Raw genomic sequence first — 20,725 nt, forward strand, 5'->3', positions numbered from 1 at the left:
TATTTCTGTCTCTTTCTCTTTCGTTCTTGTTCTTTTTATCTCTAGTACAGTACTGAATGTGGGATGACAACCATGAGATGCTGCTGTTGTGAAAGAAGTGATTGTGTAGTATTATGTGGAGAGCACATGATTATGAATAGATTGCTTTCTGTACATGTAATATTAAGCGTAAAATGCTTTTTCAAGCAGATGTATTTAATTATATGGGGTTGAATCTATTAGATTGTACAACGGGACATATGAGACCAGTAAATATGGTAATGTCTTATGACATTGACCATATACAGTGAGGGAAAAAAGTATTTGATCCCCTGCTGATTTTGTACGTTTGCCCACTGACAAAGACATGATCAGTCTATAATTGTAAAGGTAGGTTTATTTGAACAGTGAGAGACAGAATAACAACAAAAAAATCCAGAAAAACGCATGTCAAAAATGTTATCAATTGATTTGCATTTTAATGAGGGAAATAAGTATTTGACCCCTCTGCAAAACATGACTTAGTACTTGGTGGCAAAACCCTTGTTGGCAATCACAGAGGTCAGACGTTTCTTGTAGTTGGCCACCAGGTTTGCACACATCTCAGGAGGGATTTTGTCCCACTCCTCTTTGCAGATCTTCTCCAAGTCATTAAGGTTTTGAGGCTGACGTCTGGCAACTCGAACCTTCAGCTCCCTCCACAGAGTTTCTATGAGATTAAGGTCTGGAGACCGGCTAGGCCACTCCAGGACCTTAATGTGCTTCTTCTTGAGCCACTCCTTTGTTGCCTTGGCCGTATGTTTTGGGTCATTGTCATGCTGGAATACCCATCCACGACCCATTTTCAATGCCCTGGCTGAGGGAAGGAGGTTCTCACCCAAGATTTGACGGTACATGGACCCGTCCATCGTCCCTTTGATGCGGTGAAGTTGTCATGTCCCCTTAGCAGAAAATCACCCCCAAAGCATAATGTTTCCACCTCCATGTTTGACGGTGGGGATGGTGTTCTTGGGGTCATAGGCAGCATTCCTCCTTCTCCAAACACGCGAGTTAAATTGATGCCAAAGAGCTCGATTTTGGTCTCATCTGATCACAACACTTTCACCCAGTTCTCCTCTGAATCATTCAGATGTTCATTGGCAAACTTCAGACGGCCCTGTATATGTGCTTTCTTGAGCAGGCGGACATTGCGGGCGCTGCAGGATTTCAGTCCTTCACGGCGTAGTGTGTTACCAATTGTTTTCTTGGTGACTATGGTCCCAGCTGCCTTGAGATCATTGACAAGATCCTCCCGTGTAGTTCTGGGCTGATTCCTCACCGTTCTCATGATCATTGCAACTCCACGAGGTGAGATCTTGCATGGAGCCCCAGGCCGAGGGAGATTGACAGTTATTTTGTGTTTCTTCCATTTGCGAATAATCGCACCAACTGTTCTTCTCACCAAGCTGCTTGGCGATGGTCTTGTAGCCCATTCCAGCCTTGTGTAGGTCTACAATCTTGTCCCTGACATCCTTGGAGAGCTCTTTGGTCTTGGCCATGGTGGAGAGTTTGGAATCTGATTGATTGATTGCTTCTGTGGACAGGCTTCTTTTATACAGGTAACAAGCTGAGATTAGGAGCACTCCCTTTAAGAGTGTGCTCCTAATCTCAGCTCGTTACCTGTATAAAAGACACCTGGGAGCCAGAAATCTTTCTGATTGAGAGGGGGTCAAATGCTTATTTCCCTAATTAAAATGCAAATCAATTTATAACATTTTTGACATGCGTTTTTCTGGATTGTTTTGTTGTTATTCTGTCTCTCACTGTTCAAATAAACCTACCATAACTGATCATTTCTTTGTCAGTGGGCAAACGTACAAAATCAGTAGGGGATCAAATCAAATACTTTTCTCCCTCACTGTACAGTGTATTATAGAATATCTTCACTGAGACACTTTCATTTCAGAGTCTGGTGTAGCGGTCTAAGATCCCGACTCCAGACTGTCTGTGCTCTTAACCACTTTCTGTACCACTATCCATGTCTACCTCCCACTCTGTACTTACATCTGTCCTTTCAAAAAAACTATAAAATACTTAAGGGGATTGGAACCCCGATCTTCTTAAAATAAAATACAAATAAAAACTCTCAAAAGTAAATCAGTTAGCATCACATTAATAGCACACAACATATTTCCTCTATTCTTTTCCATCTGAACTATACTGGTCAGCAGTCGCTCTCTGAAAGACTAAAACACTGCAATGTGTGCTGGGAAAGTAGAGCAGCCCTTTAGAGATGACCACCGGCCCGAAAATGAGGAAAAAGACAAACTAGGCCAGCAGGAGCATCATCTGTTAATCTTATTCTGTTTATTCATTTATTTCATTTTCCTCATTCGTCATCGTTGTAGAGCGAGAGATTACCCATGTCTTTGAAGGGAAGAGAGGCCTATGTGTGTTTTTGTGGCTATAAGCTGAGAGAGCAGGCCTGCTAGAATGCAGGAATAGTTGTTCTCTCTGTTACTCACTGAGCAGCATGTAGCCTCTTCTCCCACACAGCCGCTTTGATGAGCTATGAGTTTGGCAGCAGTGATAGTACAGAGCATGTGTCAGATACACACCAGGTGTGCAGTGCCCGGAGGAGGAGACAGTGTGCTATTCTCCCTGGGTCCACTGTCAGGCCGTCCCTGTGTGTACAGAGAGGGGGGTGGGAGGGGGAGAGGTGGGGAGGCGAAAGTGTCGGGGGTGACGTGTCACAGCTGACTTGGCCTTGCCCTGACCCTTAATGTATTCCTTTGTGTGTGTGTGTCAGGGTGGTGAAAACATGGTGGGTTAGGCCTATATACTGTAGGTTGTGCTTATCTTGGATGATGAGTCTTTATTAAACTAAATGCATGCTCTTCAATCGAACGCTGCTGGCACCCGCCCACCCGACTAGAATCACTACTCTCGACGGGTCTGACCTAGAGTATGTGGACAACTACAAATACCTAGGTGTCTGGTTAGACTGTAAACTCTCCTTCCAGACTCACATTAAGAATCTCCAATCCAATGTTAAATCTAGAATCGGCTTCCTATTTCGCAACAAAGCCTCCTTTACTCATGCTGCCAAACATGCCCTCGTAAAACTGACTATCCTACCGATCCTTGACTTCGGCGATGTCATTTACAAAATATCCTCCAACACTCTACTCAGCAAATTGGATGTAGTCTATCACAGTGCCATCCGTTTTGTCACCAAAGCCCCATATACTACCCACCACTGTGACCTGTACGCTCTTGTTGGCTGGTCCTCACTACATATTCGTCGCCAATCCCACTGGCTCCAGGCCATCTATAAATCACTGCTAGGCAAATCCCTGCCTTATCTTAGCTCATTGGTCACCATAGCAACACCCACCCGTAGTATGCGCTCCAGCAGGTATATCTCACTGGTCATCCCCAAAGCCAACACCTCCTTTGGCCGCCATTCCTTCCAGTTCTCTGCTGCCAATGACTGGAACAAATTTCAAAAATCTTTGAAGCTGGAGACTCTTATCTCCCTCACTAACTTTAAGCATCAGTTGTCAGATCACCTTACCGATCACTGCACCTGTACACAGCCCATCTGAAATTAGCCCACCCAACTACCTCATCCCCATATTGTTATTTATTTTGCTCATTTGCACACCAGTATCTCTATTTGCACATCATCTCTTGCACATCTATCATTCCAGTGTTAATACTAATTGTAATTATTTTGCACTATAGCCTATTTATTGCCTTACCTCCATAACTTGCTACATTTGCACACACTGTATATATATATTTTATGTTGTATTTTTGACTTTATGTTTTGTTTACCCCATATGTAACTCTGTGTTGTTGTTTTTATCGCACTGCTTTGCTTTATCTTGGCCAGGTCGCAGTTGTAAATGAGAACTTGTTCTCAACTGTCTTACCTGGTTAAATAAAGGTGAAATAAAAAATAAATAAAATACAAATATTACAAAAATTACAATGTCCATTATCAACATGTGTCTATGGTTAATGTAGGTGCCTGTGTGTGTGACTGTTTATCTTAGTCTGACCCATTACTGATTCTCCCTTTGTGTGTGTGTGTGTGTGTGTGTGTGTGTGCGTGCGTATGTGTGTGTGTGCGCGTGTGTTTCAGGTGCTGGGTTGGATCCGTAATGGAGAGTCCATGCTGAATGCAGGTATGATCACAGCCAGCTCTCTACAGGAGGCAGAACAGCTACAGAAGGAACACGAGCAATTCCAACACGCCATAGAGGTATCTCTCTGTTCCATCTCTCTCATTTATTCCTCTTCTTCTCCATCCCTCTCCACTCCTCCTCTCCATCTCCTTTTCCTCCTCTCTGTGACCCTGGCCTTGACCCCACTCTCCGATGATTTCTCAGGGAGAGTGGGAAATGCAAAAAAACACATTTCCAATAGGACAAATGTAAGCACCCAGCTAATTATTATTATTATTAATATTATTTTCCTCATCTCCATCTCCCTCCTACTCCTCTCCTCCTTCTCTCTCATGCTCCTCCCCTCTTCCCTCCTTCTACCCTCCTCCTACACACCTCACTAAAAACCCTAACCTCCCCCACTCCTCTTTTCATCCTCTATTCCTCATAAATCACCCCCCTCTCTCTCGTTCACCAGAAACAGGCCCCTGTTTTCAACCCAGACCATTTTTCCTTTGAACTCTTCTGAGCAGGGCTCATTTGAAATGCAGTCGTACTGTATAAAGGACTACATTCTGCAGGGCTGAGGTTATGCAGTGGGCTTCTGGAGTCCTTCTACTCACTGTGGAAGGAGAGGAAAAAACCTTGTTGGAGATTATTACTCTCAATTACTCAATCGATTTGATTATGGGATTGTAATGATATTGTTTAATGCTGTGGTGTGTTAACAGTCATGGTAGCAGAAGCCAGGTAGAAGACTCACATGGTGTATAACGCTCAGACTCCTTTCCTGTAGCTATAGCCTCCAATCACATTCCTCAGTTTTCTACATTATAAGATGTTAACGTGAACAATATTTATAAAGTGGAAACACTTTTATTAATCACCTCCCCCTCCCTCTCTCTCTCTCCCTCTCCACAGAAAACCCACCAGAGTGCATTGCAGGTGCAGCAGAAGGCTGAGGCCCTGCTCCAAGCCAACCACTACGACATGGACATGATCCGGGACTGTGCAGAGAAGGTGGCCGACCACTGGCAGCAGCTCATGCTCAAGATGGAGGACCGGCTCAAACTGGTCAACGCCTCTGTAGCCTTCTACAAGACCTCCGAGCAGGTGGGTGGGACATCTCTAACGGTTTCCATGGCAACCGGTCAGAGGAGGCCCATTGGCCCCTAGCCCAGTAACATGGCCCAGATTAGGGTCTAATAACCACTCTAGATAGGGTGGTATTATATGGTATTACACTGCAGTTTGCCATGTATTTGTGTTCATGTACTTAGCTTTGGCTCTGTGGTGCATTGTGGGTGTGTAGTAGTGTAGTAGTGTAGTTTTGACCTGTGCTGTGTGCTATTCTGTAGGTCTGCAGTGTGCTGGAGAGCCTGGAGCAGGAGTATAAGCGTGAGGAGGACTGGTGTGGGGGAGCTGATAAACTGGGCCCTAACAGTGAGTCAGACCATGTCACACCCATGATCAGCAAACACCTGGAGCAGAAAGAGGCCTTCCTCAAGGCTTGTACACTAGCAAGGCGAAACGCTGACGTCTTCCTGAAGTACCTGCACAGAAACAGTGTCAACATGCCAGGGATGCTATCTCACGTCAAGGCACCTGAAACACAGGTCAAAAGTAAGCGTGCTCCTTTTTCCCCTCCCAATCAAATACACATTTGATCGAAATGCTTTAGTAGTAGACTATAGGACTAGCTTGCCTTTTGTGACATAGCCATGGCTTAAATGATAATTTGTCTCTTGTGGTTTTGTCAGACATCTTGAATGAGCTGCTCCAGAGAGAGAACCGGGTGCTGCACTTCTGGACAATGAGAAAGAGGAGACTGGACCAGTGTCAGCAGTATGTGGTGTTTGAACGCAGCGCTAAGCAGGTCAGTACTGCTCCTCAAGGAGAACTATACCAGAATTCGAACAGTAACATTAATGACTACAACAACACGGTCACATAGACAATCAACACAAGCTATAAAAGTACACGTAAACAGACCAGGGTGTGACACGTAACATATGACATAATGGAAGGTCATAATATACCATACCACCATTTTGAACCCTGTGCAAACTGCTCAGATAAGCACTGGTTGGACTAATGTTTTGACCAGGGGCTGACCAAACTAAAGCCTCTAAATCTGGTTCCATTCCCATTCAGTGTTATACACAGTGATGTTTTTGGAGAGAAATTGGAAATGAGGTAGACTGGTAACAGAGGCCCAACACAACAGTAGTGTTACAACAGCTATAATTACATGCCCTACATTTTAACACTGTAGTGTTACCACAGCTATAATTACACACCCTACATGTTAACACTGTAGTGTTACCACAGCTATAATTACATGCCCTACATTTTTACACAGTAGTGTTACCACAGCTATAATTACATGCCCTACATTTTTACACAGTAGTGTTACCACAGCTATAATTACATGCCCTACATTTTTACACTGTAGTGTTACCACAGCTATAATTACATGCCCTACATTTTAACACTGTAGTGTTACCACAGCTATAATTACATGCCCTACATTTGAACACTGTAGTGTTACCACAGCTATAATTACATGCCCTACATTTTAACACTGAAGTGTTACCACAGCTATAATTACATGCCCTACATTTTAACACTGTAGTGTTACCACAGCTATAATTACATGCCGTACATTTTAACACTGAAGTGTTACCACAGCTATAATTACATGCCCTACATTTGAACACTGTAGTGTTACCACAGCTATAATTACATGCCCTACATTTGAACACTGTAGTGTTACCACAGCTATAATTACATGCCCTACATTTGAACACTGTAGTGTTACCACAGCTATAATTACATGCCCTACATTTGAACACTGTAGTGTTACCACAGCTATAATTACATGCCCTACATTTGAACACTGTAGTGTTACCACAGCTATAATTACATGCCCTACATTTGAACACTGTAGTGTTACCACAGCTATAATTACATGCCCTACATTTTAACACTGTAGTGTTACCACAGCTATAATTACATGCCCTACATTTGAACACTGTAGTGTTACCACAGCTATAATTACATGCCCTACATTTGAACACTGTAGTGTTACCACAGCTATAATTACATGCCCTACATTTTAACACTGAAGTGTTACCACAGCTATAATTACATGCCCTACATTTGAACACTGTAGTGTTACCACAGCTATAATTACATGCCCTACATTTTAACACTGAAGTGTTACCACAGCTATAATTACATGCCCTACATTTGAACACTGTAGTGTTACCACAGCTATAATTACATGCCCTACATTTTAACACTGTAGTGTTACCACAGCTATAATTACATGCCCTACATTTTAACACTGAAGTGTTACCACAGCTATAATTACATGCCCTACATTTGAACACTGTAGTGTTACCACAGCTATAATTACATGCCCTACATTTTAACACTGTAGTGTTACCACAGCTATAATTACATGCCCTACATTTTAACACTGGCTTATTGTAGTGCAGTGTCTTTCCTCTCCTCAGTCTCTCCAAACCTTCTCCTCTCATTTAGTCAGTGCTGATTGATGGACCAAATGTGTGCAGCAGAGGAGACTAAAGTGTATCTCAATTGGAGATTGTTTGCTCCCCCATGTGGGCTGGTGTTAGCATTACACTGGTCTGGAGAGGCAGCAGTGAAGAGTGCACTCATCTTCCTTCCCCCTCGTGGATGTAAAATTAATAGAATGGTGTAAGGAATCTACCATATAAGCTTGTTTTACTGCAGTGTTTGTAAACAACTTACTTCTAAACAAACACTGTATAGCCTCAAAACATGGTTAAAATTATGTGTTTGATATCATGGATGGTCAGTCCTTGCATCCATAGCTCTGTCTATGAATTTGAGAGTGGTTACATTTCTCTAGCCCCATCCCTCAGCTGTTTAGCAATACAGGGGCAGGGAGTCCACTTATTGTTATTGTTTAAATTAAGGATTCTTGCTTTATGTCCATGAGGGCGCGTGAACAAGTGCACACTTCCTCAAAGGGAGAAGGCTAGGGATTAGGAATACAACATTAGCGTGATGACAAATAAGTGATCTGGACCTCTTCTCGTTGTGATTGGTCCACAGGCTCTGGAGTGGATCCACGACACGGGAGAATTCTACCTGTCGACACACACCTCCACCGGTTCCAGTATCCACCACACACAGGAGCTGCTGAAGGAGCATGAAGACTTCCAGATCACAGCCAAGGTGAAGGTCCACTCCAGCAGAGTCCAACACTATCAAACACCACCTCACACAATCAAATTGCGTCTGCTGGATGTAATCCATGCATTTTCTATAACAGACACTGACCTTTATAGTTCTGAATCAGACTGTATGGGTTGTTTAGATTGTGATGCCTGTAAGAACCTTAGCCAGTGTGTTGAGCTGTACAGGGACTAATGTCAGTCAACCTGTCCCATACATACACAGAGTAGGGCTGTCTAGGATCTGTTTAGATTGTGCAGGGTACTGTCCATCTGCTTGGGCGCGTCCCAAATGGCACCCTCTTCCCTATATACTACATTTGACCAGAGCCCTATGGGCCCTGGTTAAAAGTAGTGCAGTATATTAGGGAGTAGGGTGCCATTTGGGTCTCTTCCCTGTTTGTGGCCCTGTGCTAGGTATTATGATGCTGTATCTATGAGGCCCAGTCACAGGGCGGCCCATTGTCCCTGATATTCTGGGCTCCTGGGTTATTGTGTGGCAGAAAACTCTATTGTAATCATGAACCCCTGGCACAGTGGGATTGGCTCCCGTGGGTGACACGCACACACACGCACACACACACACACACACACACGCACACACACACACACAGGCACACACACACACAGGCACACACACACATAGGCACACACACACACACACACCCCACGGCCCTCGTCCATTCTCTCTTTCATTCTCTCTCTCTTTCTTTGTATTGACAGCAAACCAAAGAGAGGGTGAAACTGTTGATCCAGCTGGCGGATGGCTTTTGTGACAAAGGGCACGCCCATGCGCTGGAGATAAAGAAATGGGTCACCTCTGTGGACAAGCGCTACAGAGACTTCTCCCTCCGCATGGACAAGTACCGGTCCTGTCTGGAGAAAGCACTGGGCATTGTATCCTCTGACTCCAACAAGGCCGTGAGTACTGGAGGAGAGGATGGAGGAATGCTGGAGTGGAGGGTTGAGATGGAAGATGGTGTATGTGTGGGAGGGGGGAGGTTGTGTGTGTGTGTGTGTGTGTGTGAAACAGATGAAAGGTGGTGAGTGTGTGTGTGTGAATTTGCGTACTCACGCTCATGTGTGAGAGTGTGTGTCTCTGTGTCTGTGCATGAGTCTGTATCTGTGTGTGTCTGTGTCCGTGTCCCCTCGGCGGCGCCTCGTAATGTCCCCTGTCTGTCCTACAGAGTAAAGGGCTGCAGCTGGACATCATCCCCGCCAGCGTTCCAGGGTCAGAGGTCAAGCTGAGGGATGCTGCCCACGAACTCAACGAGGAGAAGAGGAAGTCTGCCAGGAGGAAAGAGTAAGCATTCACATACACAGTGGTTACACAGTTTGGTCGAGAAGCATAATTGTAACTCATTGAAAGCACTGGCTGTTGGGAATACCAGACAGGAAGGTTTGCACAGGATTACCTAAATGTTTAACCTCTTCATACTGCAGTAATTAATAGTAGTATTGTTTTAACACTTACCATTTATTTAATTGAAGATATTTTCATTAAATCTGATAATGAACATTAAAAATGTATTTACAAAAATAATGACATACTGTATCTAACTTTAAAGGCAGATCCACTGGAAAGTTATTGAAATAATGAGGCCGTCGAAAAAGTCTGAGCTACTTTTAGTTTAGTAGCCCTTTCCTTTTGGGACTATGTGATGATGTTGCTATGTGTAAGAGTTATACATTTAGGCCATGCAAAATTGAAATGAAAATAAGGTCATACTATCACCATGAAAATAAGGTCATACTATCACCATGAAAATAAGGTCATACTATCACCATGAAAATAAGGTCATACGATCACCATGAAAATAAGGTCGTACTATCACCATGAAAATAAGGTCGTACTATCACCATGAAAATAAGGTCGTACTATCACCATGAAAATAAGGTTGTACTATCACCATGAAAATAAGGTCGTACTATCACCATGAAAATAAGGTCATACTATCACCATGAAAATAAGGTCATAGTATCACCATGAAAATAAGGTCAGACGATCACCATGAAAATAAGGTCATACGATCACCATGAAAATAAGGTCGTACTATCACCATGAAATAAGGTCGTACTATCACCATGAAAATAAGGTTGTACTATCACCATGAAAATAAGGTTGTACTATCACCATGAAAATAAGGTTGTACTATCACCATGAAATAAGGTTGTACTATCACCATGAAAATAAGGTTGTACTATCACCATCAAAATAAGGTTGTACTATCACCTGCATAGCAGCTAGAGCATTTTCATTCTAGTCCCTTTTCCCCTTTATCACCTTTAAGGGCGGCAGGTAGCCTAGCGGTTAGAGCATTGGGCCAGTAACCGAAAGGTTGCTGGTTTGAATACCCGAACCGACAAGGTGAAAAGTTGATGTGCCCTTGAGCAAGGCTATTAAACCTAATTTGCTCCAGGGGCACCGTACTACTATGGCTGACTGTGTAAAACAACACATTTTACAGCACCTATCTGGTGTATGTGACAATAAAACATATTTATTTTTCAGGGGTTTTACTGTATGGGTGCGTCCCAAATGGCACCCCGTTTTCTATATAGTGCACTTCTTTTGACCAGAGCCTTAGTCAAAAGTAGTGCACTATATAGAAAATAGGGTGTCATTTGGGACATAGACTATATCAGTGGTTCCCAACCTTTTCCTTTCCCCCAAAAAGATCACAGTTTGGGAACCACTGCTGTGTCATGTGACATTTGTCTATGTCCCTGACCCACACTAAACAGACCCAAACAAAAGTGTCTCTCTCTCTCTCTCTCTCTCTCTCTCTCTCTCTCTCTCTCTCTCTCTCTCTCTCTCTCTCTCTCTCTCTCTGCTGCAGTTCCCACACGTTGAATGTTTTTTTTCCAGGTTCATAATGGCAGAGCTCATTCAGACAGAGAAGGCCTACGTCAGAGACCTGCGGGAGTGTACAGATGTAAGTACTGAGAAACCGCTACTCCATTCAACCTGTAACACATTCACACTCTTTTTACTGACAGACTCTATACAGTGACCCCCAAGGGATCGATTTTTGTAAGCCAAGGGCAATGCAAAAGGTATGGTTGATTGATCTGGTTTCATTTTAGTTTGTCATCTGGTGGTTTTCTGGTTGTAGAAATGTCAGATGTCAGGATTACAAGCAGGTAAAGACGTTGTGTTGTTCTCTGTGTGGTTTCCAGACCTACCTGTGGGAGATGACCAGCGGTGTGGAGGAGATCCCTCCAGGCATCGTCAACAAAGAGCACATCATCTTTGGCAACATGCTGGACCTCTACGAGTTCCACCACAAGTTAGTGTTCTGTACTGGAGTTACCCACAAGGGACTCCCATTGCCTTCTAGATGCACTGGAGTGGTTCAATCAACCTAAGGCCCTTTATGAATATCACTGGTCTATAGTAACTCAACCTGGGTCCTATTCATTAGTACAAGCGTTTCTTATTGGACAAGTTCAGGTAGTCCCTCCTCGTTTCGCCCCGTTTAGTTCTGTTCGGTTCCTAGTGAATACGACCCTGATTTTAGATTTCCTCGGAAACTCTCTCCCTTTCTGTACAGCATCTTCCTGAAGGAGTTGGAGAAATACGAACAGCTACCTGAGGATGTGGGTCATTGCTTTGTCACCTGGGTGAGTGTCTCACTATCTGGACAAGCCAGCTTACAACACTGACATATTGTTACAACAAGGTTTCATGGCTGAGATGTTGTGGGAATATTGTGTCTCTTGACATTTGTGTGTCCATTTTGCAGGCAGATAAGTTCCAGATGTATGTGAACTACTGCAAGAACAAACCAGACTCTACCCAGCTCATTCTGGAGCATGCAGGGCCCTATTTTGATGTACGTGAAGATAAGTACCAACTTAGGCATGCTATAAATACTTAATACAACGAATGTTGAACCACTAATCAAATTCCGCAAGGTCTTATTATGTGGTCTTTTGAATCAGATCCTTTCAAGTACTGTTTATGCAAATAGTTTTGAATAAATGCAAGGAAGCAATATTATGCTGATATATCAGTTATGATGGTAGCCTCCAAATCTGTCTTATCCGGGTGATTCCTGGGTGTTTGGCAGTGACGCTGATCTAAACAGGAGTTGTGGTGGTAGTACAGGAGGGAGGGAGGAAAAGGGGTAGATGAAGCCTACTCACAGAACATTGACCTTAGGTTGCTGTCAGTGACCTCCAGCTCTGAGGAGAGAGGTATCTCCATTCTCCATCAGTGCTGTCTGTCTAGGTCTAGGAGCAGGATTACACTGGCGACTGCTGCCTCGGCATCTCTGTGCCCTTTAAGACGTCTGTGTCTTTTGGTTTCCAGGAAATTCAACAGAGGCACCGGCTGGCCAACTCCATATCCTCATACCTCATCAAGCCTGTCCAGAGAATAACCAAGTATCAGCTGCTTCTCAAGGTACTGTACGCTGGCCAAATAGAAAGAGTCACTAGACGACTCTCTGTAATAAGTATGTAGCATACAACACAAGACGTTCTGGTGCACCCTCTGTAGTCTAGCTTGTATAATGATCTTCTCTATTGTAGAACACATCGCTAGTCGTCAACAAAGCTACAGCGTTGGAAGCTAAACTGCATCCTGCGTGGAACACAATCCATTACAGCCTTTATCTTTCGTTGGACTTTGTGAAATGCAACTGAAGTTTTGTGTTTGTTTCTCTGTGTGTGTGTGTGTGTGTGTGTGTGTGTGTGTGTGTGTGTGTGTGTGTGTGTGTGTGTGTGTGTGTGTGTGTGTGTGTGTGTGTGTGTGTGTGTGTGTGTGTGTGTGTGCGTTTCCTCTTCAGGAGCTGCTGACGTGCTGTGAGGAGGGGAAGGGGGAGATTAAGGATGGTCTGGAGGTAATGCTCAGTGTCCCCAAGAGAGCCAACGACGCCATGCACCTCAGCATGATGGACGGTAGGAGCAAATATACTTCGACCTAACTAAGGGTTTCCCCTTTTATCTGTGGTAGGAGGACAAGGCCTTGACTTACTGGACATTCCATTTAGCTCATAGTGGAGCAGGGGTAACTCATAGGAAGCTTTCAGGGAATATAGGTTTAGAAATTATTATTTGAATCACGTAACTTTGACAGTCCCCTCTCTTCCTCCTCCTCTTCCCCCCTCCAGGGTTCGATGGGAATATTGACTCCCAAGGAGAGCTGATCCTGCAGGAGTCCTTCCAGGTGTGGGATCCCAAGACTCTGATCCGAAAGGGACGCGAGCGCCACCTCTTCCTATTTGAGATGTCCCTGGTCTTCAGCAAGGAGGTCAAGGACTCAAACGGACGCAACAAGTACCTCTACAAGAGCAAGCTCTTTGTAAGCACAACCTGTCCACTCTCTCATCACAATGGCTGGAACTCAGGCTTGAGATCTGCACGCTTAACTTAAATTAAAGTCTCCCATTCACATCAATTAATGATTTACGCAAAAGAGTTGCCCATGCGGATCTCTAGTCAATACTTTTTTATCAACCATGTATACTCTCTTCCTCTCCTGTTCTTTCTCTAACTCTGTTTTCGTGTTGTCTCTGCACCTAAGACTTCAGAGCTGGGTGTCACAGAGCACGTGGAGGGGGATCCGTGTAAGTTTGCTCTCTGGGTTGGGAGGACCCCCAGCTCAGACAACAAGATCGTGCTGAAGGTAACTTATACATTATGACTTAACAGTAACCCAGCAAACAATCAAGCACAATGACAATGAATAATTATGTATTTACAGTACTCCCACTTTTGCCCAAAACGTATTTCCTTAAGTGGGCGTTACTGTGTGTTTGAAATATTTAAGTTCAACCCACTAAGATTTGATGACCACTAAATGTACTCCTACAATTCCGTCCAAAACGTATTTCTTTGATTGGGCGTTACCAGGCCTACGTGTTCAAGTTTAAAGATTTGCATAACAGTTCATGCACTTAGAGACATATCTGCGTGTTGATGCATTGTGAGTCACGGCACACACAAACACATACATGCTATGGACAGTGCCTTCGGAAAGTATTCAGACCCCTTAACTTTTTCCACATTTTGTTACATTACAGCCTTATTCTAAAATGGATTAAATAATTTAAGCAATCTCCACACAATACCCCATAATGACAAAGTGAAAACAGGTTTTTAGACATTTTTGCTAATTTATAAAAAAAAAAAAACATAAATACCTTATTTACATAATTATTCAGACCCTTTGCGCTATGAGACTCAAAATTGAGCTCAGGTGCATCCTGTTTCCATTGATCATCCTTGAGATGTATCTACAACTTGTTTGGAGTCCACCTGTGGTAAATTCAATTGATTGGACATGATTTGGAAAGGCACACACCTGTCTATATAAGGTCCCACAGTTGACAGTGCATGTCAGAGCAAAAACCAAGCCATGAGGTTGAAGGAATTGTCCGTAGAGCTCCGAGAGGATTGTTTCGAGGCACAGATCTGGGGAAGGGTACCAAAACATTTCTACAGCATTGAAGGTCCCCAAGAACACAGTGGCCTCCATCATTCAAATGGAAGATGTTTGGAACCACCAAGACTCTTCCTAGAGCTGGCCGCCCGGCCAAACTGAGCAATCGGGGGAGAAGGGCCTTGGTCAGGGAGGTGACCAAGAACCTGATGGTCACTCTGACAGAGCTCTAGAGTTCCTCTGTGGAGATGGGAGAACCTTCCAGAAGGACAACCATCTCTGCAGCACTCCACCAATCAGGGCTTTTTTGGTAGAGTGGCCAGACGGAAGCCACTCCTCAGTAAAAGGCACATGGCAGCCCGCTTGGGGTTAGTCAAAAGGCCCCTAAATTGTCTCAGACCATGAGAAACAAGATTCTCTGGTATGGTGAAACCAAAATTGAACTCTTTGGCCTGAATGCCAAGCGCCACTTCTGGAGGAAACCTGGCACCATCCTTACGGTGAAGCATGGTGGTGGCAGCATCATGCTGTGGATATGTTTTTCAGCGGCAGGGACTGGGAGACTAGTCAGGATCGAGGCAAAGATGAAAGGGAGCAAAGTACAGAGAGATCCTTGATGAAAACCTGCTCCAGAGCGCTCAGGACCTCAGACTGGGGCGAAGGTTCACCTTCCAACAGGACAACGACCCTAAGCACACAGGCAAGACAACACAGGAGTGGCTTCGGGACAAGTCTCTGAATGTCCTTGAGTGGCTCAGCCAGAGCCCGGACTTGATCCCGATCGAACATCTCTGGAGAGACCTGAAAATAGCTGTGCAGCAACGCTCCCCATCCAACCTGACAGAGCTTGAGAGGATCTGCAGAGAAGAATGGGAGAAACTCTCCAAATACAGGTGTGCCAAGCATGTAGCGTCATACCCAAGAATACTTGATTCTGTAATCGCTGCCAAAGGTGCTTCAACAAAGTACTGAGTAAAGGGTCTGAATACTTATGTAAATGTAATATTTCAGTTTTTTATTTTTTATAAATTAGCAAGCATTTCTAAAAACCTGTTTTTGCTTTGTCATTATAGGGTATTATGTGTAGATTGATCAGGGGGAAAAACTATTAAATCAATTTTAGAATAAGGCTGTAACGTAACAAAATGTGGAAAAAGTCAAGGGGTCTGAATACTTTCCAAAGGCACTGTATATATTATACACATTATACAATGGCAGACTGACCATCTTAATCTGTCCGTTATGTAACAGCAGCATACTCTTGATTATTGTTGCAAAGTTCCTATGAATACATGAGTACAGTGTGAGTCATATGCTAATATGTGTCCACGCATTCACAACATTCACACAGCACTGAAGGGCCCTTTAAATGTCTCCTCGGAAATGACTAAAGTTAAGATGCCAGCATGAGAATTCCTCAATTGCGAAACATACTGTAATCGATTGAAATGGTCTTACTGAATGACAGGAACATGATGAAATGTCCTTTGTGTGTTCTGTCGATGTACTCTGGTAAAAATAGTAAGCATTGGGATAATTGCTGTGACTCAGTGAACACATCAATTAAGGCATCGGGGTTGGCTGTATTGACTGAACAGCTCAGAGCGTAGAGTCAGTGTTGTATCATAGATAGTGTAGAAATATTGGGAATGTGTAGACTGAGATCCTTCTGCCCGCCAGTCTGTCTTGACCGTCCATCCATCTGTCCCCTCAGGCGTCCAGCATAGAGAACAAGCAGGAATGGATCAAACACATCCGGGAGGTAATCCAGGAGCGTACCATCCACCTGAGAGGAGCCCTGAAGGAGCCCATCCACATCCCCAAGGCCACCACAGTCAAACACAAGGGCAGAAGGTACAGTACAGTACTCCACCTTGTATCAACCCCATCACTTCTCACAGCCTTTCTTACAGACCATACAAGGCCGACTGCATTGGTACATTGGGTTTATACATTACAGTTATTGTTCTGTCAATACCGCAGCACAACCTAACATTAAAGTGCCCCAACAGTATATGATTGTGAGAGCTGCCCCGCCCTATCTTGATCGACATGTCTTCTTCTTCTTGTCCCTCTGTAGTCATGGAGAGGACCTGGACAGCCAGGGTGATGCCAGCAGTCAGCCAGACACCATCTCTATCGCCTCCCGTACCTCTCAGAACACACTGGACAGCGACAAGGTGAGTCATCATATGCTGCCTATTGCCTTCCTACAGCTACGTCATTCAAACACGACACGTTGCCAACTCTGATGTAAGACAATGGTCTGCTGCTAAAATCCCTGCAGTTTGGGGCTTCACCAACGGTGGCTGTTGGTCTCTGTTGTGGAACAGCGGAGGTCTTCACAGTATCATTTGACACGTTAGACTAGAGCGGTCTTTTCAACAGGATTTCCAACTAGCCTCTAAATCCAGCTCATACTATTTTAGTCTTTTTTGGAGTGGCAGCAACCAGACAAGTAAATGGGAAATTAGTATTTCAAGACATCATTTTAATTTGGACTAGCTTCCTGTGAACCTGTTGTCTGAAAATTGACTGTTTGAAAACCAAACTTTCGTTAGATTTTTCCTTTCCATCTCAGAGATGAACATGAAAAACATGGCTCTTCTTCAGGAAGGAACAGATAGTGTGATTTTATCAGGCAATAACAGCACAGAAGGATATCACTCCTACTCACAGTCAGAGCTATATTCTCTCACACAAACACTCCTCCTCTGTAGGGACCATGCTTCCCTGCCAAAGCTGGACATGCAGTTATTCTGCGCTATACAGCTATGCTACTAATTGAAGAAATTAGGTTCAAATTAACTTAGCCACATTGGTTGAGTCCCAAATGCTACCCTATTCCCTTTATAGTGCAGTCCTGGTAAAAAAGAATGCACTGCAAAATGAATATGGTGTCATTTGGAGCGCATGCATAGTGTGTCCCTTTCTGTAAGTGTCCTTCCTGACACAGTGTAGCTCTGGTTCTGTCAGGGTACACAAGACAACACAGAGAGGGTCAGTCAAGGTCACGGAGAGGTGAGGAGGGAGAGTCCTTGTGTCCTCTCATGTACACTAATGGGCCGTGGCTCCATTAAGGCAGGGCACAATCACTCACAGTCAACTCTCTCTCTCTCTCTCTCTCTCTCTCTCTCTCTCTCTCTCTCTCTCTCTCTCTCTCTCTTTTCTTTCTTTCTCTCTCTCCCTCTCTTTCTCTGTCTCTCTCTCTCTTTGTCTTTCTTTCTCTCGCTCTCTGCCTCTTCGCCTCGTGTTGTGAGAGCTGTGAGATGCAATGACAGAGCGGAGTTGTGTGTCGGCGACGCGTCAACGAGTGTGTCAGCCTCCCACTAACTGTACCACTCTCTGTGTCAGTGTCATATCTCCAGCCTCTCCTTAGAGAAGGCACAGCTGGTACAGTAGACAAGGAAAGGAGTGCTTTGGCTCTGGTATATAGTACCTAGGTACCATCGTAGGGCCGTCGGGCGGAGGGATATGAGAGTAGGTGGGCGTGCGTGTTACCTCAGGTCAGTGTGGTTCAGTGTTAAGTTAACCTTGTGTCGGGTGGATGGATTAGATTCAGCGTCAGTAGCATCAGAGTATGAAGGAGAAGAGGACAGAGGACAGAGGACAGAATCATGGAAGATAATAAAAACTCAGGTCCGGTGGCTCAGCTCTTGAACTCGCTGGCTTTGCCTCACTACCAATGGGTATGTATGGATCTCTAGCACTTACTAACTAGCTGTGTGGGTTGGATGTTGGTTGGAGTCTGTAATTGGTTTGATTTGATAGACTTTGGAAGAATATGTTGTCAGTGTGGAACTGCCGAGCGTGATCGTCATCCTCCTGCAACTGATTTCCCTGTTTAAAACGTCACTGATGTGCCCATCATCGTCAATGTATATTTTAATAGCATATATGGCAGTTTAATGGACATTTTTTCCCCTGCATCTACTGCTTTAGAATGTCAGAGCGTTTCTTGAGTCATGTTGAGGCATCTGAATGTGAGATGAGTGACTCACCAGAATGACACAGTACAGTGGAGCTACAGTAGCTACAGGATGTGGTTGGTTTGGAGCCGGCACTGTGCTGAGCGACTGCTCTAATGGCCATCAGAATAAGCTCTTACTCTGGCCTTGTGACTGAGACTGGGTCTGCGGAAACGGAATGACTGACAAGTGGTAAATCAGCAGTTCTCAGGGGGACTTGGGGACCTCCAAACCCATATAAGAACTCAGTTGTTGACATGCTAATAATAGACTCGCTATTGCTGATTAGTACCTAAGAACCTCGCCATTTAATGACATGTAGTTATAATTCACACCCTCATTATAGTACTGCTCCTAAACATCAATACATTCAAGCTGTTTCTTCATAACCTCAAACTATTCCTTTATGTAATGTAATGGGGCTATTGTATGTTTATGTAAAACTGACATACTCTCTCTCCCTTGCTCCCTCTCTCTCTCCCTCCCTCTGTTTCTCTCTCCCTCTCCGTCCCTCCCTCTCTCCAGCTCTCTGGTGGCTGTGAGCTGACCGTGGTCATCCATGACTTTGTTGCTGGTAATGCCAGCAGCTCTGAGCTGACTGTACGGAGGGGTCAGACGGTGGAGGTCCTGGAGAGGCTCCATGACAAGCCGGACTGGTGCCTGGTGAGGACCACAGACCGCTCCCCTGCCCAGGAGGGCATAGTGCCCTGTGCCATGCTCTGCATCGCTCACTCCCGCTCCAGTATGGAGATGGAAGGACTGTTCAACCACCACCACAAAGGTAGGCCTTGATGTTGGGACTGAGACACCTGGAAGGCTGGAACACACACACAGATACACAGAAACACATACATAGACACACTGTCAGCCTTGCTGTTGTGAGACACCTGGAATACATTACAGGAAAATATTACATGCACACGTCATATGGTTCTAAGCAGGTGGTGGAGATCAAATGATATGTTCAGCAAAAGTTTAAAAGATGTCTGGCGTCACTCTACCGTTAGGTCTGGAACACACACGGGGACACACACACACAGGCACCGTCTGCACCTTGGTCCCAGGGGGTTTCAAGGGGGCGAGTGTGTACTTGCAGCCAGGGAAGGATTCCAGATGCTCCCTGGTTTACAGTCTGTAGAGAGGTATTGATTACCACCTACATTATTCTGTGGGAATTCATGTAGACATGACTAACTCTGTGGAAATTCATACATGTATACATGGACTGTCTCTCATGGTTCGTATTCGTCAGGCACCAAACAGAAGAAAACTGACTGAAACAGGTAGAGACTACCTGAACTTGTCCAATATAAAACACACTCATTTTTGTTTTCTGTTACAAAATGTTTTGCTACCGTGTGGCCTTCAATATGACCCTGTCCTTTTGACTGGACAGTGGTTTTTCTTCTTCTTTCTTCAAAGGAGAAGTAGTTTCTGAGCTCCATGACCTGACCCCATTCCAGACCCCAGGGGATGAGATCAAAGAAACCTGGGTGGCACTGGGAGCTTCTGTTCTCATATCTTTCTTGACTGAGAGTCACTCAATAAAGTTTTGTTCCTGTCAGACGGCCCGCCCTCCTCCAGACTTGGTTTGTAATAAGATAGAGGTGATGTTTGTGTACTGTATACTGGCGGTTTCCATGGTGATAGGTTCCAAACATTAGGCTCTTCATCATTTTATAGGGGAATGAGGAATCCTGTATTTCTATTGGCTTAAACCAGGGAGTGTTTGATGCATGTTACACACTTGGATGGTTTTCTCTAACTAATATCAAACGTAAGGATTTCCCATCCAGTTCTTTATTATTCTACTATCTTAAAGTTTCATGTGTTCTTATTCCCGCGCAGCGCCATAGTTTTTCTATGCCCTTTAGTAGCCAGTGATTTGTTATGCAGACAGATAAAACTACAAACTGCTAAAGACTCCCCTCAGCAGGGCTCCTTTAGAACTAGGAGGATGAACATGTCCTTGGTGCTTCCCTTTGAGGTGCTTTGTCCATGCAGCAGAGC

At 44.4% G+C, this 20,725-nt stretch overlaps 1 protein-coding gene across 1 annotated transcript in view; it reads left to right on the plus strand.

Moving 5' to 3' along the window:
* LOC311108259 (triple functional domain protein-like) overlaps positions 1 to 20,725 on the plus strand; it is a gene marked incomplete at its 5' end in the record, with an annotated part of 108,054 nt that overhangs the window by 55,204 nt on the left and 32,125 nt on the right. The window contains 18 exons of the mRNA XM_084150881.1: positions 4,109 to 4,228; positions 5,052 to 5,243; positions 5,489 to 5,753; positions 5,891 to 6,006; positions 8,238 to 8,360; positions 9,083 to 9,280; positions 9,547 to 9,662; positions 11,229 to 11,295; positions 11,540 to 11,649; positions 11,914 to 11,983; positions 12,106 to 12,195; positions 12,675 to 12,767; positions 13,153 to 13,264; positions 13,477 to 13,667; positions 13,890 to 13,991; positions 16,462 to 16,601; positions 16,828 to 16,927; positions 19,241 to 19,496. Coding sequence (XP_084007007.1) covers positions 4,109 to 4,228; positions 5,052 to 5,243; positions 5,489 to 5,753; positions 5,891 to 6,006; positions 8,238 to 8,360; positions 9,083 to 9,280; positions 9,547 to 9,662; positions 11,229 to 11,295; positions 11,540 to 11,649; positions 11,914 to 11,983; positions 12,106 to 12,195; positions 12,675 to 12,767; positions 13,153 to 13,264; positions 13,477 to 13,667; positions 13,890 to 13,991; positions 16,462 to 16,601; positions 16,828 to 16,927; positions 19,241 to 19,496 — 2,461 coding nt within the window. The remainder of the gene's footprint in view (positions 1 to 4,108; positions 4,229 to 5,051; positions 5,244 to 5,488; positions 5,754 to 5,890; positions 6,007 to 8,237; positions 8,361 to 9,082; positions 9,281 to 9,546; positions 9,663 to 11,228; positions 11,296 to 11,539; positions 11,650 to 11,913; positions 11,984 to 12,105; positions 12,196 to 12,674; positions 12,768 to 13,152; positions 13,265 to 13,476; positions 13,668 to 13,889; positions 13,992 to 16,461; positions 16,602 to 16,827; positions 16,928 to 19,240; positions 19,497 to 20,725) is intronic.

The sequence above is a fragment of the Coregonus lavaretus genome (assembly GCF_964263955.1).
Source record: "Coregonus lavaretus genome assembly, chromosome: 3".
Classification (NCBI taxonomy): domain Eukaryota; kingdom Metazoa; phylum Chordata; class Actinopteri; order Salmoniformes; family Salmonidae; genus Coregonus; species Coregonus lavaretus.